This window comes from Patagioenas fasciata, chromosome 27 (assembly GCF_037038585.1).
Source record: "Patagioenas fasciata isolate bPatFas1 chromosome 27, bPatFas1.hap1, whole genome shotgun sequence".
Classification (NCBI taxonomy): domain Eukaryota; kingdom Metazoa; phylum Chordata; class Aves; order Columbiformes; family Columbidae; genus Patagioenas; species Patagioenas fasciata.
This window is the reverse complement of record NC_092546.1, coordinates 3,325,405-3,339,181: the sequence shown is the minus strand read 5'-3', so window position 1 is coordinate 3,339,181 and position 13,777 is coordinate 3,325,405. Positions and strand designations below refer to the sequence as shown.

The 13,777-nt window shown below is 51.4% G+C and overlaps 1 protein-coding gene across 12 annotated transcripts in view; it reads left to right on the top strand.

Annotated features, from left to right (window-relative positions):
• The window catches only part of PTPRS (protein tyrosine phosphatase receptor type S), a 149,996-nt gene that overhangs the window by 93,171 nt on the left and 43,048 nt on the right, over positions 1–13,777 (top strand). For 6 of the 12 annotated variants that reach the window (XM_071799711.1, XM_071799710.1, XM_071799708.1 and 3 more), the window contains exons 7-9: positions 443–454; positions 10,538–10,807; positions 12,960–13,541. In XM_071799711.1, coding sequence (XP_071655812.1) covers positions 443–454; positions 10,538–10,807; positions 12,960–13,541 — 864 coding nt within the window. The remainder of the gene's footprint in view (positions 1–442; positions 455–10,537; positions 10,808–12,959; positions 13,542–13,777) is intronic. The other 6 variants (XM_065858066.2, XM_065858065.2, XM_065858063.2 and 3 more) reach the window with 1 other exon arrangement.

Sequence of the window (13,777 nt, the reverse complement as noted above, 5' to 3'; positions counted from 1 at the left end):
AGGGCCGGGTGCGGGGCTGGGGGCGCGGGCCGGGGGGGCGGATTCCAACCGCCGTCTCGGGGCTCCGTGCCCGGGACGGGCTCCGCTCCCCCTTCTCCAAAGAGCAGCTGGATAAAGCAGTGAGGACTCCATTCCGGGCTCGGCACCTCTCGGGTGCTGGTTCGGAATGACGATTGCTCACGGTCTGACCCCTTTACAGAGCCTGGTTGTTCTCAGAAGGTACCTGGATGGGAGGGGGAAAGCGAGGAAGGCAGAAAAGAGGGTCGTTACTATCTTCATTTTCTTTCCTTTCTTTTGATTTTGGTTAAGAGAAAAAACAAATCAATCAATTTGCAGCTGACAGCCTTGAGAAGGCCTTTTTTTACTCTCTCTGTGTTTCCCCTATTTTTCTCTTCTCCTCATGTCATTGTGTTCCGCATCAAACCCCCTTAACATCCCTCAGAGCTACGAGAAGGTTGGTGTGGTTTTTTTCTTTTTTACTTTCTTTACCCACATTTTTACATTCTTAAGAGAAAAAAAAAAAAAAAATTAAAAAACATAAAATTATTTAAAAACAAAAGAGAAAAAGCAAGAAATCTTTAACTGAGCGAGACCCGCCCGTTCCCGGGTCTCGCAGAGATGAGTTGAGTTGCATTGTGGGCCTCTCTATGCATCCTTTGGTAATGTTGCTGAGTTCTTGCACTTCTTTGTCGTCATGGTTACCTTGCCGTTTGGACATTGGGCCTGATGCATGATAGGAGAATGTAACAATCTTCTTTGCATGCCACTTTTTAAATTAATTACAAATTATTTTTCCTATGTATATTACTCTGTATTTATTTTCCTTTGATTCTGATTGGTTTGAAGTGGATTTAGTCTTCTTTTGGAAACTCTTCTGTTCTGTTGGGTTTTTTGCTTTCTCTTGAGTTCCCGTTTCTGTTGGATTGGTTATGCTGTGCTGTAGTTTATTCCAACGCATTGTGAGAAGCCAGTGTTCCTGCCCACCCGGTGGCAACTGAACTCCTCGATCCCTCCAGGAGCAAAGGAGTCACACAGCTCTAACGCCTGTCCATGGAAGCCCTGCTATTTGGGACACAAACCTGTTTTTTGGGGGGCGGAGGGGGGGACGTGGGAAGCAGAAAAGCTGGTAAGAACCCAGGGTAATCGCTCCGAGAGTTCGAGCAGACCCTGGATCAAATTATCGCTTTATTTCTTGGAGGTGTGGCTCTTGTTCCACATCCTGCACGCAAAGAAAGCCCCTGATCCCTGCTCCGAAGGGCTCCCCTGTGCTCACCAGTAACGGCCCATTTTCCCCAGTAGCGCCCGGCCTGAGCCGCTCTCGGCCCCGCTGGGCAGAGGCACAAAGCGTCTCCCGCGGTACCGAATCGCACCCCGTTGTCTCTCCGAGCACCGCGTGTGCGTGGAAGGCCGGGTTCATTAGCAGCTTGGCTAACGAGGGGGTGTCCCAAACAAAGGGCAGGCAACCAGCCGCCTTTGCTGGCTCCACCTTACCCCTTTTTACCCCCTTTTTTCCCTATTTTTGAACCGTTGCTGCCTGGGCACCTCAAAAACCAACCAGAGAAGGCAGAACTCTCCTTTCCGAAGGAGTTTGAAAACCAATGCAGCGGTGGTGGACACAAAGAGGCTGCTGGCACACATCTGGCAGCCGCTTCTCCGTTGTTAACAGCAACGAGAAATCTGACACGTTGCGATGCAGCTGAAAATGCCTCTTTTCCCTCTTCTCATCTCCCCGTTTTTCCCTGGTTGAGCTTCTGCTGCCTCCCCCGTTTGTCCCGCGCGGGAGGTGAACAGGTGGGATTCGCAGAGTGGTGCTCGTACCGTTGCGCTTGGTGCTTTTGCCCTTTGCAGGGTCCAGTGCCCTCCCCTCCCCTGTTCATGCGTTTCCCTCTGCCCGTCAGTCCTCACTACTCAATAATTACCAAAGGAGCGGCTTTCCTAGTGTACAGGTATTAAAGCTGTGTGATTTTTGAGAAATCCAGTGCAGTATTGACACAGTATCTGTCTCTCTCTTTCTCTATTTCTCTCTTTCTCTCTGTCTGTCTTTCTCTTTTTCTTACAATGCTGAGATTTCAGTGCTCGGACCCTCAGTGCTGGTATTTCCCCTTCCCCCTTTCAAGTCTCTCCCCTCTCCCCATAGACACAAGGGTACCACTCCGAAATGCTGCACTGTCTGAACGCCTTTGTGAAGCAGCCAGCTGTGGCTCTTCCGACTCCGATGCCAACGAGAGTCAAAAAACATCCCCCAGTTCCAAAATTAAAAAGGCTTCTTCTATTTAAAAAGAGCGAGAGAGAAGGAATAGTCTTTGAAATGAGCTGTTCCCATCCCACCTCCCTCCTGCCTAGAACTAAAAGGTGATAATCAGTACTAATTACAGGGTTTTCCTTTATGAATAGGAGTTGGAGTTTCAGGGTTTAGGTGCAATTAAAAAGGGATTTATACGCCATTGGGTTTTATTTGTTTATTTTCTCTTGCATAAAGTATTTCTAACGTGTCCAAACGGCGCTGCTGCTGCTGCTAGGATCTCTTGTGATCTGAGGTTTTAAGGTTAAATTCTTTCTTAAGAGCCAATAAAAATAATAATAATACCAACAACAATAAACTAAAGCTAAATGGGATGTAGTCACGATAGGCTGGAATGACACTGGGCAAGGAAACTTGTCTGAAAGAGCTCGTGTGGTTTGCTAGAAGTTACGGGCATGGTCTTGACATTATTGGCTAAGGGTGTGTTGTGGATTATTACAGATCAGATCATGCCATGGTCCAAAAGAACAAAGAACCTGCTAACAGGGAATTTCCAAGGTCAAAATGCGGGAGCATCTTCTCTGGAGCCCCACAAAAGCAGATCAGAGGTAGCGAGGTGAATTTTGCTGCCAGCACAGGGTGGATGAACCACGTTTCTCGTCCGAGCTTCACTTGTAGTCAGTGAAGAGAAAGACGCAGTTCAGTGGGCAAGTCAGCACCTCGTGATGGGGATGTTGGTTTTTTATGGGAGCTATAACCTCACCTGGCTTTCAGAAGTCTCGCTGGATGCTTCTCTGCATCCTTAGGGACACAAATAGTGTCAAACTTCTGGCCCGTAGTGATTGCGGGGCGGATGCCAAGCCGTGTGTATTGGAGCCATGTGTCCCGGTGCTGGTGGCTGGAGCTTTGTGCTTCTCCCAGCACGGGGGAGGCTGCTTTGGGAGCCTGGCAGCTCTCAGAGAATGGTTTGGGTTGAAGGGTTGGGTTAAAGCTCCCCCAGCGCCCCCCCTGCCATGACAGGGACATCTTCAGCAGCTCAGGTTGCTCAGAGCCCCGTCCAGCCTGGCCTGGGATGTCTCCAGGGATGGTTCAGCCACCACCTCTCTGGCCAACCTGGGCCAGGCTCTCCCCACCCTCAGGGCCAACAATTCCTTCCTCACACCCAGCCCAAATCTTTTGTTTTTATCAGAAAGCAAATTTCTGAGTGTGGCACCTGTGCAGAGAGCCGTGTGTCCTTCTTTCAACCATGGCAGAAGGGAAACACTTTTAGCCTCTTTAAGACGCTTTGAATCTTGCCCAGAAGGGCTGAGACGCTCCGCTTTGGTCGATAAAACCAGGCGGAATTGCTCACACCTGAAGTTGTTTTTCCCCAAGCATCAGCGAGTCAACTCCTCCAGGTTTTGCCCCAGAGAGGACACACGTCTGTCTGTCCAGGATCCACAGCCACAGCTGCTTTGCCCCCTTGAAACGCAGCACTTTGGAGCTCTCCTCTCACTTTCCAAAACTTCAGGCTTCCCCTGGATGGCTCCGTTTTGATCTGAACAGGCAGCTGCTTGGCTCAGGCTGTACGGACGGGCCAAGGTCTCTTCCTGCTCCTCCGTGGTGTTGGATAAATCCCAGAGCTGTGTGGGCTGAGCTTTCACACCCCCGAGCGCACGGAGCTGCTGCTGCCAGCACAGGACGCGTTGTCCTCCAGTTTACCACAATTAAACATTTCCCCCTATTTCACACCGTGGTGCCCTGTCAGGAATTACGAAAGGCAGCAGTCGTGGTGCTGCAGGGATAATCCTTATGGTTCTTTTCCCCCCCGAATCGAGCTTCTTGTTGCTCTGCTCTTTTCAAGCCCAGGGAGTTTTAAATGGTTCAGCAGGTATTTAACAACCAGCACCGCTGTTCCTGCTTCGGCCTTTTCTGCTGGAGTCAAGTGCAGCTTAGTCACCCAGACTCAGGTTCTGCAGCCCAGATCCTGCTGAGAACGCTTCAAATACGATGGGTTTATTTTCAAGGCTCTCTGGAAAACCTCAACTCAAGAGACTGGAGGTAAAACAGGCCAGGGTTAAACACGAACAGCAAAACTAGTTGAAATCAATTAAAATAAAACCCGTAGAAAATGCAGAAATAACGTGCCTAGGACCTTCAGGAAGCAAAGCCTCAAAATACATTAAAATGGGACTAATTTAAACAATAATTTAGCCTGCAGCCTGCTCCTGGGTTAAGTTTGGCTCGTGTGTAATCTGACCATCAAACCAGGGCTGCTGGTCGCTCAGCCCGTCCCTCAATAGCCGAGCGGAGCGGTTGCCAAGCTTTTGGCTTTCAATGCCATTTAGAGGTGAGAAGGAACTAATTTCACTTGCGCTGCGGATTTAACAGATAGCCGCCAGGTCAAAACAGTCATTGATAGTTTAAAACGTAGGGATTTTAATACCTCGTTAGCCTAGCGTTGATAAAGTCTTTAATGGAGAAGGAGGGAGGCGGAAGCACTGCTGGTTCTCCCGGCTGCCCCTGTCGAGCTGGTTTCAGGGAGGGTTTGGGGTGAGTGTTCCCATGGGTGGGGGCGCCCTGTCCGTGGTGGGGTGTCCTCAGCTCTGAAATTCGGGTTCAGAACCAACCAAAGCGAACCACCGACTTTGCTGTGTTTCTGCAGAAGGATTTCTCAAGGGTATCAGGAAATGGGAATGGATACAAAAAGCCACCCCCCCAAAAAAAAAAGAAACAAAACCAAATCAAAACTATATATCTATGTATATCTATGTATATCTCTCTATAGAGGGCACTTTGCAGGAACACTGTGCTGTACTGATCTCGAAATCTCTGCCTGCCTGTGTCTCTTACACCTTTTGCATCGCTGTTCTCTTTGTTTTAGGGGAAAAAAATTAGATTACACCTTGTCAAATTAAAATAACGAAAATCAAATGACAAAGTCTGCGGTTAACGTTACAGAACTGCTCGAAAAACAATTGGGCTCAGTTGATTTCATATTTGATCGTGTAAAAAGCGACAGAAAAAAAGAAATAATTACAAAATATGGAGAGATGTTCAGCCAGCCTATCACTCAACCAACGTCTTATTTAAAGTGGAAAAGTAACACTGATTGGGAAGGGAATGGATTTCCTGCAGACCAAACGCAAGCCTTGGTCTCATTGGTTATTTACCCATCTATGGATTGACGTATTTCCATTCACCGTGAGGAAATGAGGAAGGCGATGGGCACGAGCAGGGTGCGTCTCGTCCTGGGGGGACGGAGGTCGGGAATCCAAACCCAGCGGAACCAGCGGATTGGAACGGACAGGGAGGGGCGCAGGGCAGGACCCACCACCTTTTGGGAGGGCAGGACAGGTGTAATCTAAGCTTCACTACTAACGTAGAGGCTGCACATTATTTTGGCACCCTTTCCCCTACCCCCTCCTCATTTTGGAGCAAGACGGAATGAGTCCTGTCTCACCAAAATGGCCAATAATGTCCGCCTTCTCACCTCATTTGGAGCAGCAGCTTGCTGAGTGTCAAAATGTTTAATACCATTTGGTTTTGTTTGGTGCTTTCAACCAGTCACTTCACTTTTCTTTTCAAGTTTCCTTTCTCGATTGATTTCTTCTTTAAGATAGCAAATCTGTTTCTCTTTGAGTTGGTTTAATGTGAATCGGGGTTTGAAGCGACGGGTTCTTGTCCAGCACGTCCTCCTTTCCCCACCTCGCTCCTGCTCCACCGTTTTTCTCCCTGAGTTAATCTGGAAGGGCTTAAAAAAGCGGAACCGGTGGGTTTGCTCAGCACGGACTGGTTGGTTGGTGCTCAGACTTCTCTCGCTAGCAGCGTCCTGGGAACGCATTTTAAGGATGGATTCTGGTGTTGCAAAAGTCAACCCTGGATCTCCCAGTGTCTCTTCTGATCAGGTCTGTAAAATCTGTCCCTTTCAAAAGCATCTCTCACCCGGTGGAGCCCAGCTCTCCATTGAACCGAGCGGTGGTGCTGGGGAACCTTAGTGATGGCGATTGGTACCTCGTTGGAAAGAATAATGCACCGAAAATGCCACTCACAGAACACAAACTGGGTCACATTCTGCATCCGTGAGAAGCAGCAAAACCAATTGGCTTTACAACTCATAGACCGGTTCAGTTTCTAACTAATGCTAAACCGAGTCTGGGATGCCTGTGTGAAAAACTTATCCAACAGACAACACTAACCAGACTCCAACTGCACTTAAATCTGTTTCTCAGAAATGGCTTCCCTGCATTGATCAGTTTGACCTGCATCACAAATGTCCAGCGCCAGTTCTAAAATGTCCTTCTAGCAATAACGAGCTGTATCCTTGTTTGAAAAAAGCTCCGGAGGGTATTTTGTGCATTGGAAATGTGTGTTTGCGTGTGGCTGCTGGCGTGAGGCTGCTGGGAGATGCTGCACATGCACATGGAGCATGCACCTCTGTCCGCATGCGAGGTGGCTTCGGAAAACAGGGCTGACAAGGCTGTCATGGAAACCAAACATCCCTGGAGCGCAGGGAAGGTGAAACCAGGAATCGGTAAAAGCATTAGACCAGTGTCTATAAAACAGACACCTGACTGCCCCAGCCCAATTTTTCCTTCCCAGAGAGGGCGGTTTTTCGTTTCTTTCCAGTCCTTTGAATGAGTTGAATAGCAAAATGGAAGGAATCTCTTCACCGCCTTTTCCACATGTAAAATATCGCTCTTCCAGCTGCTGTGTGTGAAACCCGGCCGGACCCAGAGCTGAAATCGCCCTCCATTCAATCTCTAGCCGCACCTCAGGCTTTCTTCCCACCGCCGCTCTCCTCCTAGGCCTGACCTAAACACCGACCCAGAGATTCTCAGCTTGACAAACCTCATGTCACGAGCCAAATCGGCGTGGAGTAGCAATTAAACCAAACAGCAGCGTGCTGGTTCTTGGCATCCAGAGATGAGCCCTATAAGTATTTCGTGCTACAGTAAAAGCGGTAGTCAGGGCCCTTGGCCACAGCAGGGGTGTATCTAGGGACTCTCTGAGGTCTCCAGCATTCAGCGTTGGAGTTGTTTTCACGTCCCAGGTTGGCGTGTGGATGTTTGTGTATTTGTGCACACCGGAGCGCGTGGCTTTTTTGAAACCAGGATGCAGGAGAGGAGCGGGACTGCCTGGCACTGACCTCATCCAGATCCTGTTCACAGAGGTGCCGGGTGCTCCCGTTATTGACTGTGACGAATGCCGTTAAACCGGCTGAGGAGCGGCGCTGCCCTGAAGCCCTTGGGGCTGTGAGGAGCGGGGGAGCTGATTTGTGGGGCTTTGTGGCCGTCCCCACGCGGCTCCGTGGCCCTGAGCTTGTGTTTTGTGAGTGGATCTGCCCCCCGTCCCAAACCTCGCCATCCTGTGCCCTTCAGACTCCGATTCTCAGCACTCCACCATACATCAAATGATGCTTTTCAGTTATTAAATTCTGGTTTGTTCTTACCTTTTCTTTCTTATTTTTTAATTTCCTTTCTCTTTGAGTTCGGTTTCATTTCTTTGCGATTAGCCTCTGTTTGAATTAATTGTCTTGTTCTGTTTCCATGACAACTCAGTGTTTGCATCCCACCTGCCGTTGTTTGTTGCTGTTGATGCTGTTTGCTGACCGGATCTTGTCCGGCAAATGTCTCCCCATTTCTCTCACCTCTCCCCACCTTGCCTCCCCCTCCAGAAGGTGACATACCAGCCCCTCCTCAGAAGAGCCATCCCCACCCCAGATCTGTCTGCATGTTGACCCCACTTGTTTCTTTTCCAAGTTCTCTCCATCTTGTCTCAGATTGTGACCGGTGCGGTTTTCGCGTGGCTCCATTTTCTGAACTGCGGTTCCTCCCGGAGCAGGCGGTGGAAGGAGCGATGGAGCAGGTGACAGGGACGTACCCCCCATGTCTAGGGCTGCAGATCATCCCGAGCGGTGTGACAGGAGGGCTCAAAGGAGCACATTGCCTGCCCTTGAGCCAGCGCTGGCTCCTGAGGTTGTGCAAATGCCAATACTCCCCTTACACCTTTCTCTAAGCAGAACACCATCTAGTGTTAGTGGCCAGGTGAGTTTGCAGTCTTTCCCTCCCCCGACCACGCTGGGGGGGGGGATGTGCTGGCCGTGCTCTTTGCAAATCCGTGCATGCAGGAGTTCTCCTTCAGCATCTCTGAGCTCCTAATGCTGCAGATCTGGAAGTCTCTTCCTTGCCTTTAGTTCCTGATGCTGGTAGCTGTGCAGAGAAGGATCTGGTGGCTCGATGGGAAGGGCACACGCACCTTGCTCTGAAGGCGTCTCCTTGCCAGCTTGCAGGAGGCAGAGGCTGCGTTTGGCTTTGGTTTAACAAACCCCGCTAAGTAGAAAACGGCCGCTACCTCTCCCGGCCCCATCTGAACTGATCCATAGTGCTGAGTTGCAGCTGGAGAAGCAGGCTGGAAGAGAAATGCTAGAAAAAAACTGAGACGTCAGTTTAGGGGCCACCCGAAGGCACCAGGGCTCGGGAGCAGTGACGGCTCAGCCCCCGCGTCCTGTGCGTTGCTTGTGCATGGTGCAATGGCCCCTGGTTCTTTAGGTTACCTGGGAGCAGGACAGCAAGGACAGATGTTTTTCGGGCCCCCGGCTCTCCCGGTTCTCCTGCCCCCTTGCTCGCCCTGCCTGAGGGGACTTCATTGCATGGCTGTCCCTGGAGCTGGAGGATCGCGGCTCCTTTTCTCCTTCGGCTGCTGCTGTGCCTGCGACTCCCCAGGGTCCATATCCTTTAGTCCTTGCTTGCGGGATGCCCTCAGCTCCCTCCCTAGAGCGCTCTGATCCTCCAACATGTCTCCTTTGCCCATTCTCCTGCTTTCCCCCCCGAGGAGGAGCATCCCACCTCGGCCAGCCCACTTCGTTCAGAAAATGGAGCCAAGGAAACCGCAGCCTCCCCTTTGCGTCCATGTTCTTCCTGTGTAAGGTCTGGAAGCTGCATCCACCTCTCTGCTAAGGAGATGCACAGAACATGTCACTGTTTTCTCAACGTTCCAAGTTTCATTACCTTGTTTTTCTTATTAATTCTATTCTATTTATTATTCCGCCAGGGCTGAGATGTGACAATGTGAGCCACCACATTGGGTCACATCAGCTAGAAAAAGTATGCAGCATTAAAGTGGGTTTCCCCCTCCCCTCCCTCTCTTTCTCTCTCTTCTTTCTCCCTTCCCCTCCTTGTTCTCCTTCTCCTTGTCTTCCTTTCTTTCTCTGTCGCTCTCTTCCTATCCAGTATCCATGTGGGCATTTGCTAGCCGCCCATAAATTATATTTCTCTGCATTTTCCTCTCTCTTTCTATCTTTCTCTCTCTTCTCTTTTTACCTATTTTGCATGATGTTTGTGACTCTGAAAGCTGCATCTATCGATGGAACCGTGTCAGATCTTAAAGAGGCTTCGTTAGGGTTTCTATACCCGAAAACCACAAAAATTTCATTAGAGTTTCTCATCTTTTCCACACTCTTCCTGGCCCCAGGGGGACTGCCTCCCCCTGGACGGCTCTCACACGCAGACACCAACTAAATTCTGTCCCGCTCCGGCGATTCCTTCTCCTCCCTTTTTAATCTTCCTGCCTCTTTGCTGTTCCAGCGGTGTCTCTCCGGCCTTTGGGGGTGCGATACTTCTCTCTTTGTTGGATTCTCTGGCTCACAAGATTTAGGCCTTTCCAACGAGGCAAAATCTGGAGAAGTTTCCACCTCCACCCCAACCTTCTCCTCTCAGCACCCCGGGCACGGGCGGCCGGTGGGACGAGGGTCCCTCTGCGGGGACGGAGGCGGCTCCTGGGCCATTTCGGGCCGAGGTGCTGGAGGGGCCGTTCCCTTTCTTTGGGCAGAAGGTGCTGGGAGCCGGACCAGGCTGGAAAGGGAGGAGCAGGATTCCCGGGGCCTGCGGAGATGGGTTTCGGCGCTCGCCATGCCAGCTCTTGCCAGTAAAGATGAGAAATTGCTAATAAATTTTTGTGTATTTATCTGTGCTGTGATGGGTCTAATCTTGATCAATGGAACCCTGTTGCTATGAAATATCGCTTTTATGTCTATATTCTATATATTGTTTGTGAAGTAAAAATTTCTTTGAAGTTTAATTTGTTTGGTTTTTGGTTTTCGATTTTTTCATTTCGTTGCCTTTTTGTTTTGTTTTTAATGAAGGAAGAAACAAAATGCCGACAAACCCCACCTATATTTAAATTACCTTTTACTCTTTTTTCTTTTTCTCCCTTTTCTTTTCTTTCTTTCTGTTCTGCTTTGGTTCTCGTTTTGTTTCGTTTGGCTTTTCTTTTCCTTTTGTTTTTTTTTGTTACCTCTGTGCGTCTCGTCCGCAGTTCGGCGCGTGGCCCCTCGCTTCTCCATCTTACCCGTCAGCCACGAGATCATGCCCGGCGGCAACGTCAACATCACCTGCGTGGCCGTGGGGTCGCCCATGCCCTACGTCAAGTGGATGCAGGGAGCGGAGGACCTGACCCCCGAGGACGACATGCCCGTGGGCCGCAACGTCCTGGAGCTCACGGACGTCAAGGATTCCGCCAACTACACGTGTGTGGCCATGTCCAGTTTGGGAGTCATAGAAGCCGTTGCTCAGATCACGGTGAAATGTAAGAGCGTGCAAGAGCGTGAAACCATCGCGCACGCCTGCGTGAGCGAGTGCGTGGGGTCCCCGGCCGTGCACGTTTGTAGGAACGTGCGTGCGCACCCGCTGCGCGGGTTCTGTACGTGCCAGGCACGTGTTGGGTGCACGGTCGGCACGGGGCGGCTGAGCATGCGTGCAAAGCAGATGTGGTGTTTGTGCATGGGAGCACTTGCAGATCCGTGACCGTGCCTGCCGGTGCTCGCCGGTGCATGAGTGGGGACGTCCCCGTGTGGCTGTGGGGACCTGGTCCTGCTCGTGTCTCTGTGTCTGCATGGGGAGAGCCTGGGACTGGCTGACCCGCATGCGAGGAGCGTGGGGACGCAACCGTGCATGTCAAAAGGTGCACGAGTGTGTGTGTGCACGGGAGAAGGAGCAACGTGGCTGTGTGGGCATGCGGGTGCCTGACTGCACGTGTGTCAATCCGTGTTGTTACTGGTTGCATTAACATGTACGTGCGTATGTATGTGAGCATGAGCAGGGAGACAAACTTGAGCCGTGTGCTGGGATCTGTGCATGTGTCTTTGGGGATCCCATGCAGAGAAATCCTCAGTGGAGGGAAGGCTGGTGGCCTGAGATGTTTCCTGGCTTTAGGGAAGCTGAGCTGTTCGTTACGGAGTAAAACTGCGATCCAACCCCCTGCACGCTCGTTTCTGGCCTGGGATGCGGATGTGGGGCTGGCTGGGTAGTTTGCAAGGAGCCTTGGATGGCTTGAAGCCTGCATGCTCTCCCATGCCAAGGTTAGCGATTCAGCCAAGGCCCGGAGGATCTCTGGCATGTGTACCCTTGCACTAGAGCCTAGTTCCAGCATCTTAGTGGCCGGTATTGCCTCAGCGAGAGGGGGGATAACCCCGGCTTCCAGCTAGCCGTTCCCACCAGGAGCACGGGTGCAATCTTCAATCTATTCTGTCCTCAGCAGGGGAGTATTAAAACCCAAGCGGGATGCCCCTGTGGTTGGGTGAGTGTGGAGCTCTCTGTGTGAGCTGGTGTCTGCTCTGAGTGCTGGCGATGCCCAGGACGGGGCTGGGGGGCAACGGGGTGGGAAAGGATGCGGGTGGGTGAGGGAGAGGAGGAGAAACCCTTTGGAGAAGGGGAGGGCTGAAGAAAACCAGTCCTGTTGTATCAGTGCATCTAAGGAAGGTCTGACAGCACAAGTGAGTAGGGACTAGTGAACCTTGACGTGACGCTCATCCCGAGCTTTTGCACAGGGAGCGGGCTCGTGTGCCAGCAGAAGGATGCCTGGGGCTGGACCGAGCTGCTCTTCATTTGCCTGAGTATTTTCTTCCTTCTCCTTTTTCCCTGTCGGATCCTATCAGTTTAAAAAGCTGCTGTGTAAGATACATTGCGTCCGCTTCCAACTGTCCTGTCTCCTCAGATGGGGAGTCTTGCCCTGCTGGTGCCTTCTGCCTTTTGTCATTTTATTTGTATTCTATTCCTCTGTTTGTATTCTATTCCTCCTTACATTTCTGCATGTAAGCACCTGCAGTGTTCCCCACCCAGAAGGTGAAAGGAGTTAGAGCTTTAGAGGTGTCTGAGCCTAGAGAAGGTGAGGTTGGAAAGGGTCTAAAGCATGTAGTGAGGAGAATAGGTAAAGCTGTTCGAGGTGTCTAACACTGAATGTGCAGCCTCCAACAAGCTGCAATGGGAGCCTGGAGATGAGTATTAACACGCGTTTGTGGCTGGAGAGGAAGCACTCCAAGTACTTACAGCTTTATAGGTGTAGAGAGCGCAGTCTGCGCTGCACATTACCCGCTGAACACAGACTCAGCAACGCCGGAGCCATTGCCAGCGCTGGTTCGGAAGGTCCGGTTACGTGCTTGGAAGGAGCTCTGGTGAAGCTGCTTTTCCTCGCTGCTGCGAGAGCCGGCGGATGCGCAGCTGAAGGCTGTGCTAATGATTCCAGATGTTTAGCTGAACACTTTTCCTTTTGATGGAGCAGTTTAAGGAGGATAATAGAGTGTATAACTAGGTTCATAATATTTCAGCAGCACTTTACCGAACTGCCGCGCTGTGATTGGTACTGCGCCTCCGGCTCCTACAGCCCTAACTAGCCCAATTAGGCACCATTTCAGCATATGTGTGTTTGGTTTTTTTTAATGTCTGTTCTTCCTGATTCTCAGCGCTCCCCAAGGCTCCTGGGACGCCAGTGGTGACAGAGACGACAGCAACAAGTATCACCATCACCTGGGACTCTGGAAATCCAGACCCTGTGTCCTACTATGTCATTGAATACAAGTCTAAAAGCCAGGATGGACCGTATCAGATCAAAGAGGACATCACCACCACACGCTACAGTATCGGGGGGCTCAGCCCCAACTCCGAGTATGAGATCTGGGTCTCTGCGGTCAACAGCATCGGGCAGGGCCCTCCCAGCGAGTCCGTGGTCACTCGGACAGGGGAACAAGCTCCTGCCAGTGCCCCCCGCAACGTGCAGGGCCGAATGCTGAGCAGCACCACCATGATCATCCAGTGGGAGGAACCGGTGGAGCCCAACGGGCAGATCCGTGGCTATCGCGTCTATTACACCATGGAGCCCGATCAACCCGTCAGCAACTGGCAGAAGCACAACGTGGACGACAGCCTGCTGACCACGGTGGGCAGCCTGCTGGAGGACGAGACCTACACCGTGCGTGTCCTGGCCTTCACCTCCGTGGGAGACGGGCCCCTTTCCGACCCCATCCAGGTCAAGACACAGCAAGGAGGTGAGCGTTTGTGTCACAGAATCCCAGAATGTCAGGGGTTGGAAGGGCCCTGGAAAGCTCATCCAGTGCAATCCCCCCGTGGAGCAGGAACACCCAGCTGAGGTTCCACAGGAAGGGGTCCAGGCGGGTTTGAATGTCTGCAGAGAAGGAGACTCCACAGCCTCCCTGGGCAGCCTGGGCCAGGCTCTGACACCCTCACCGGGAACAAGTTTCTTCTCAAATTTAAGTGGAACCTC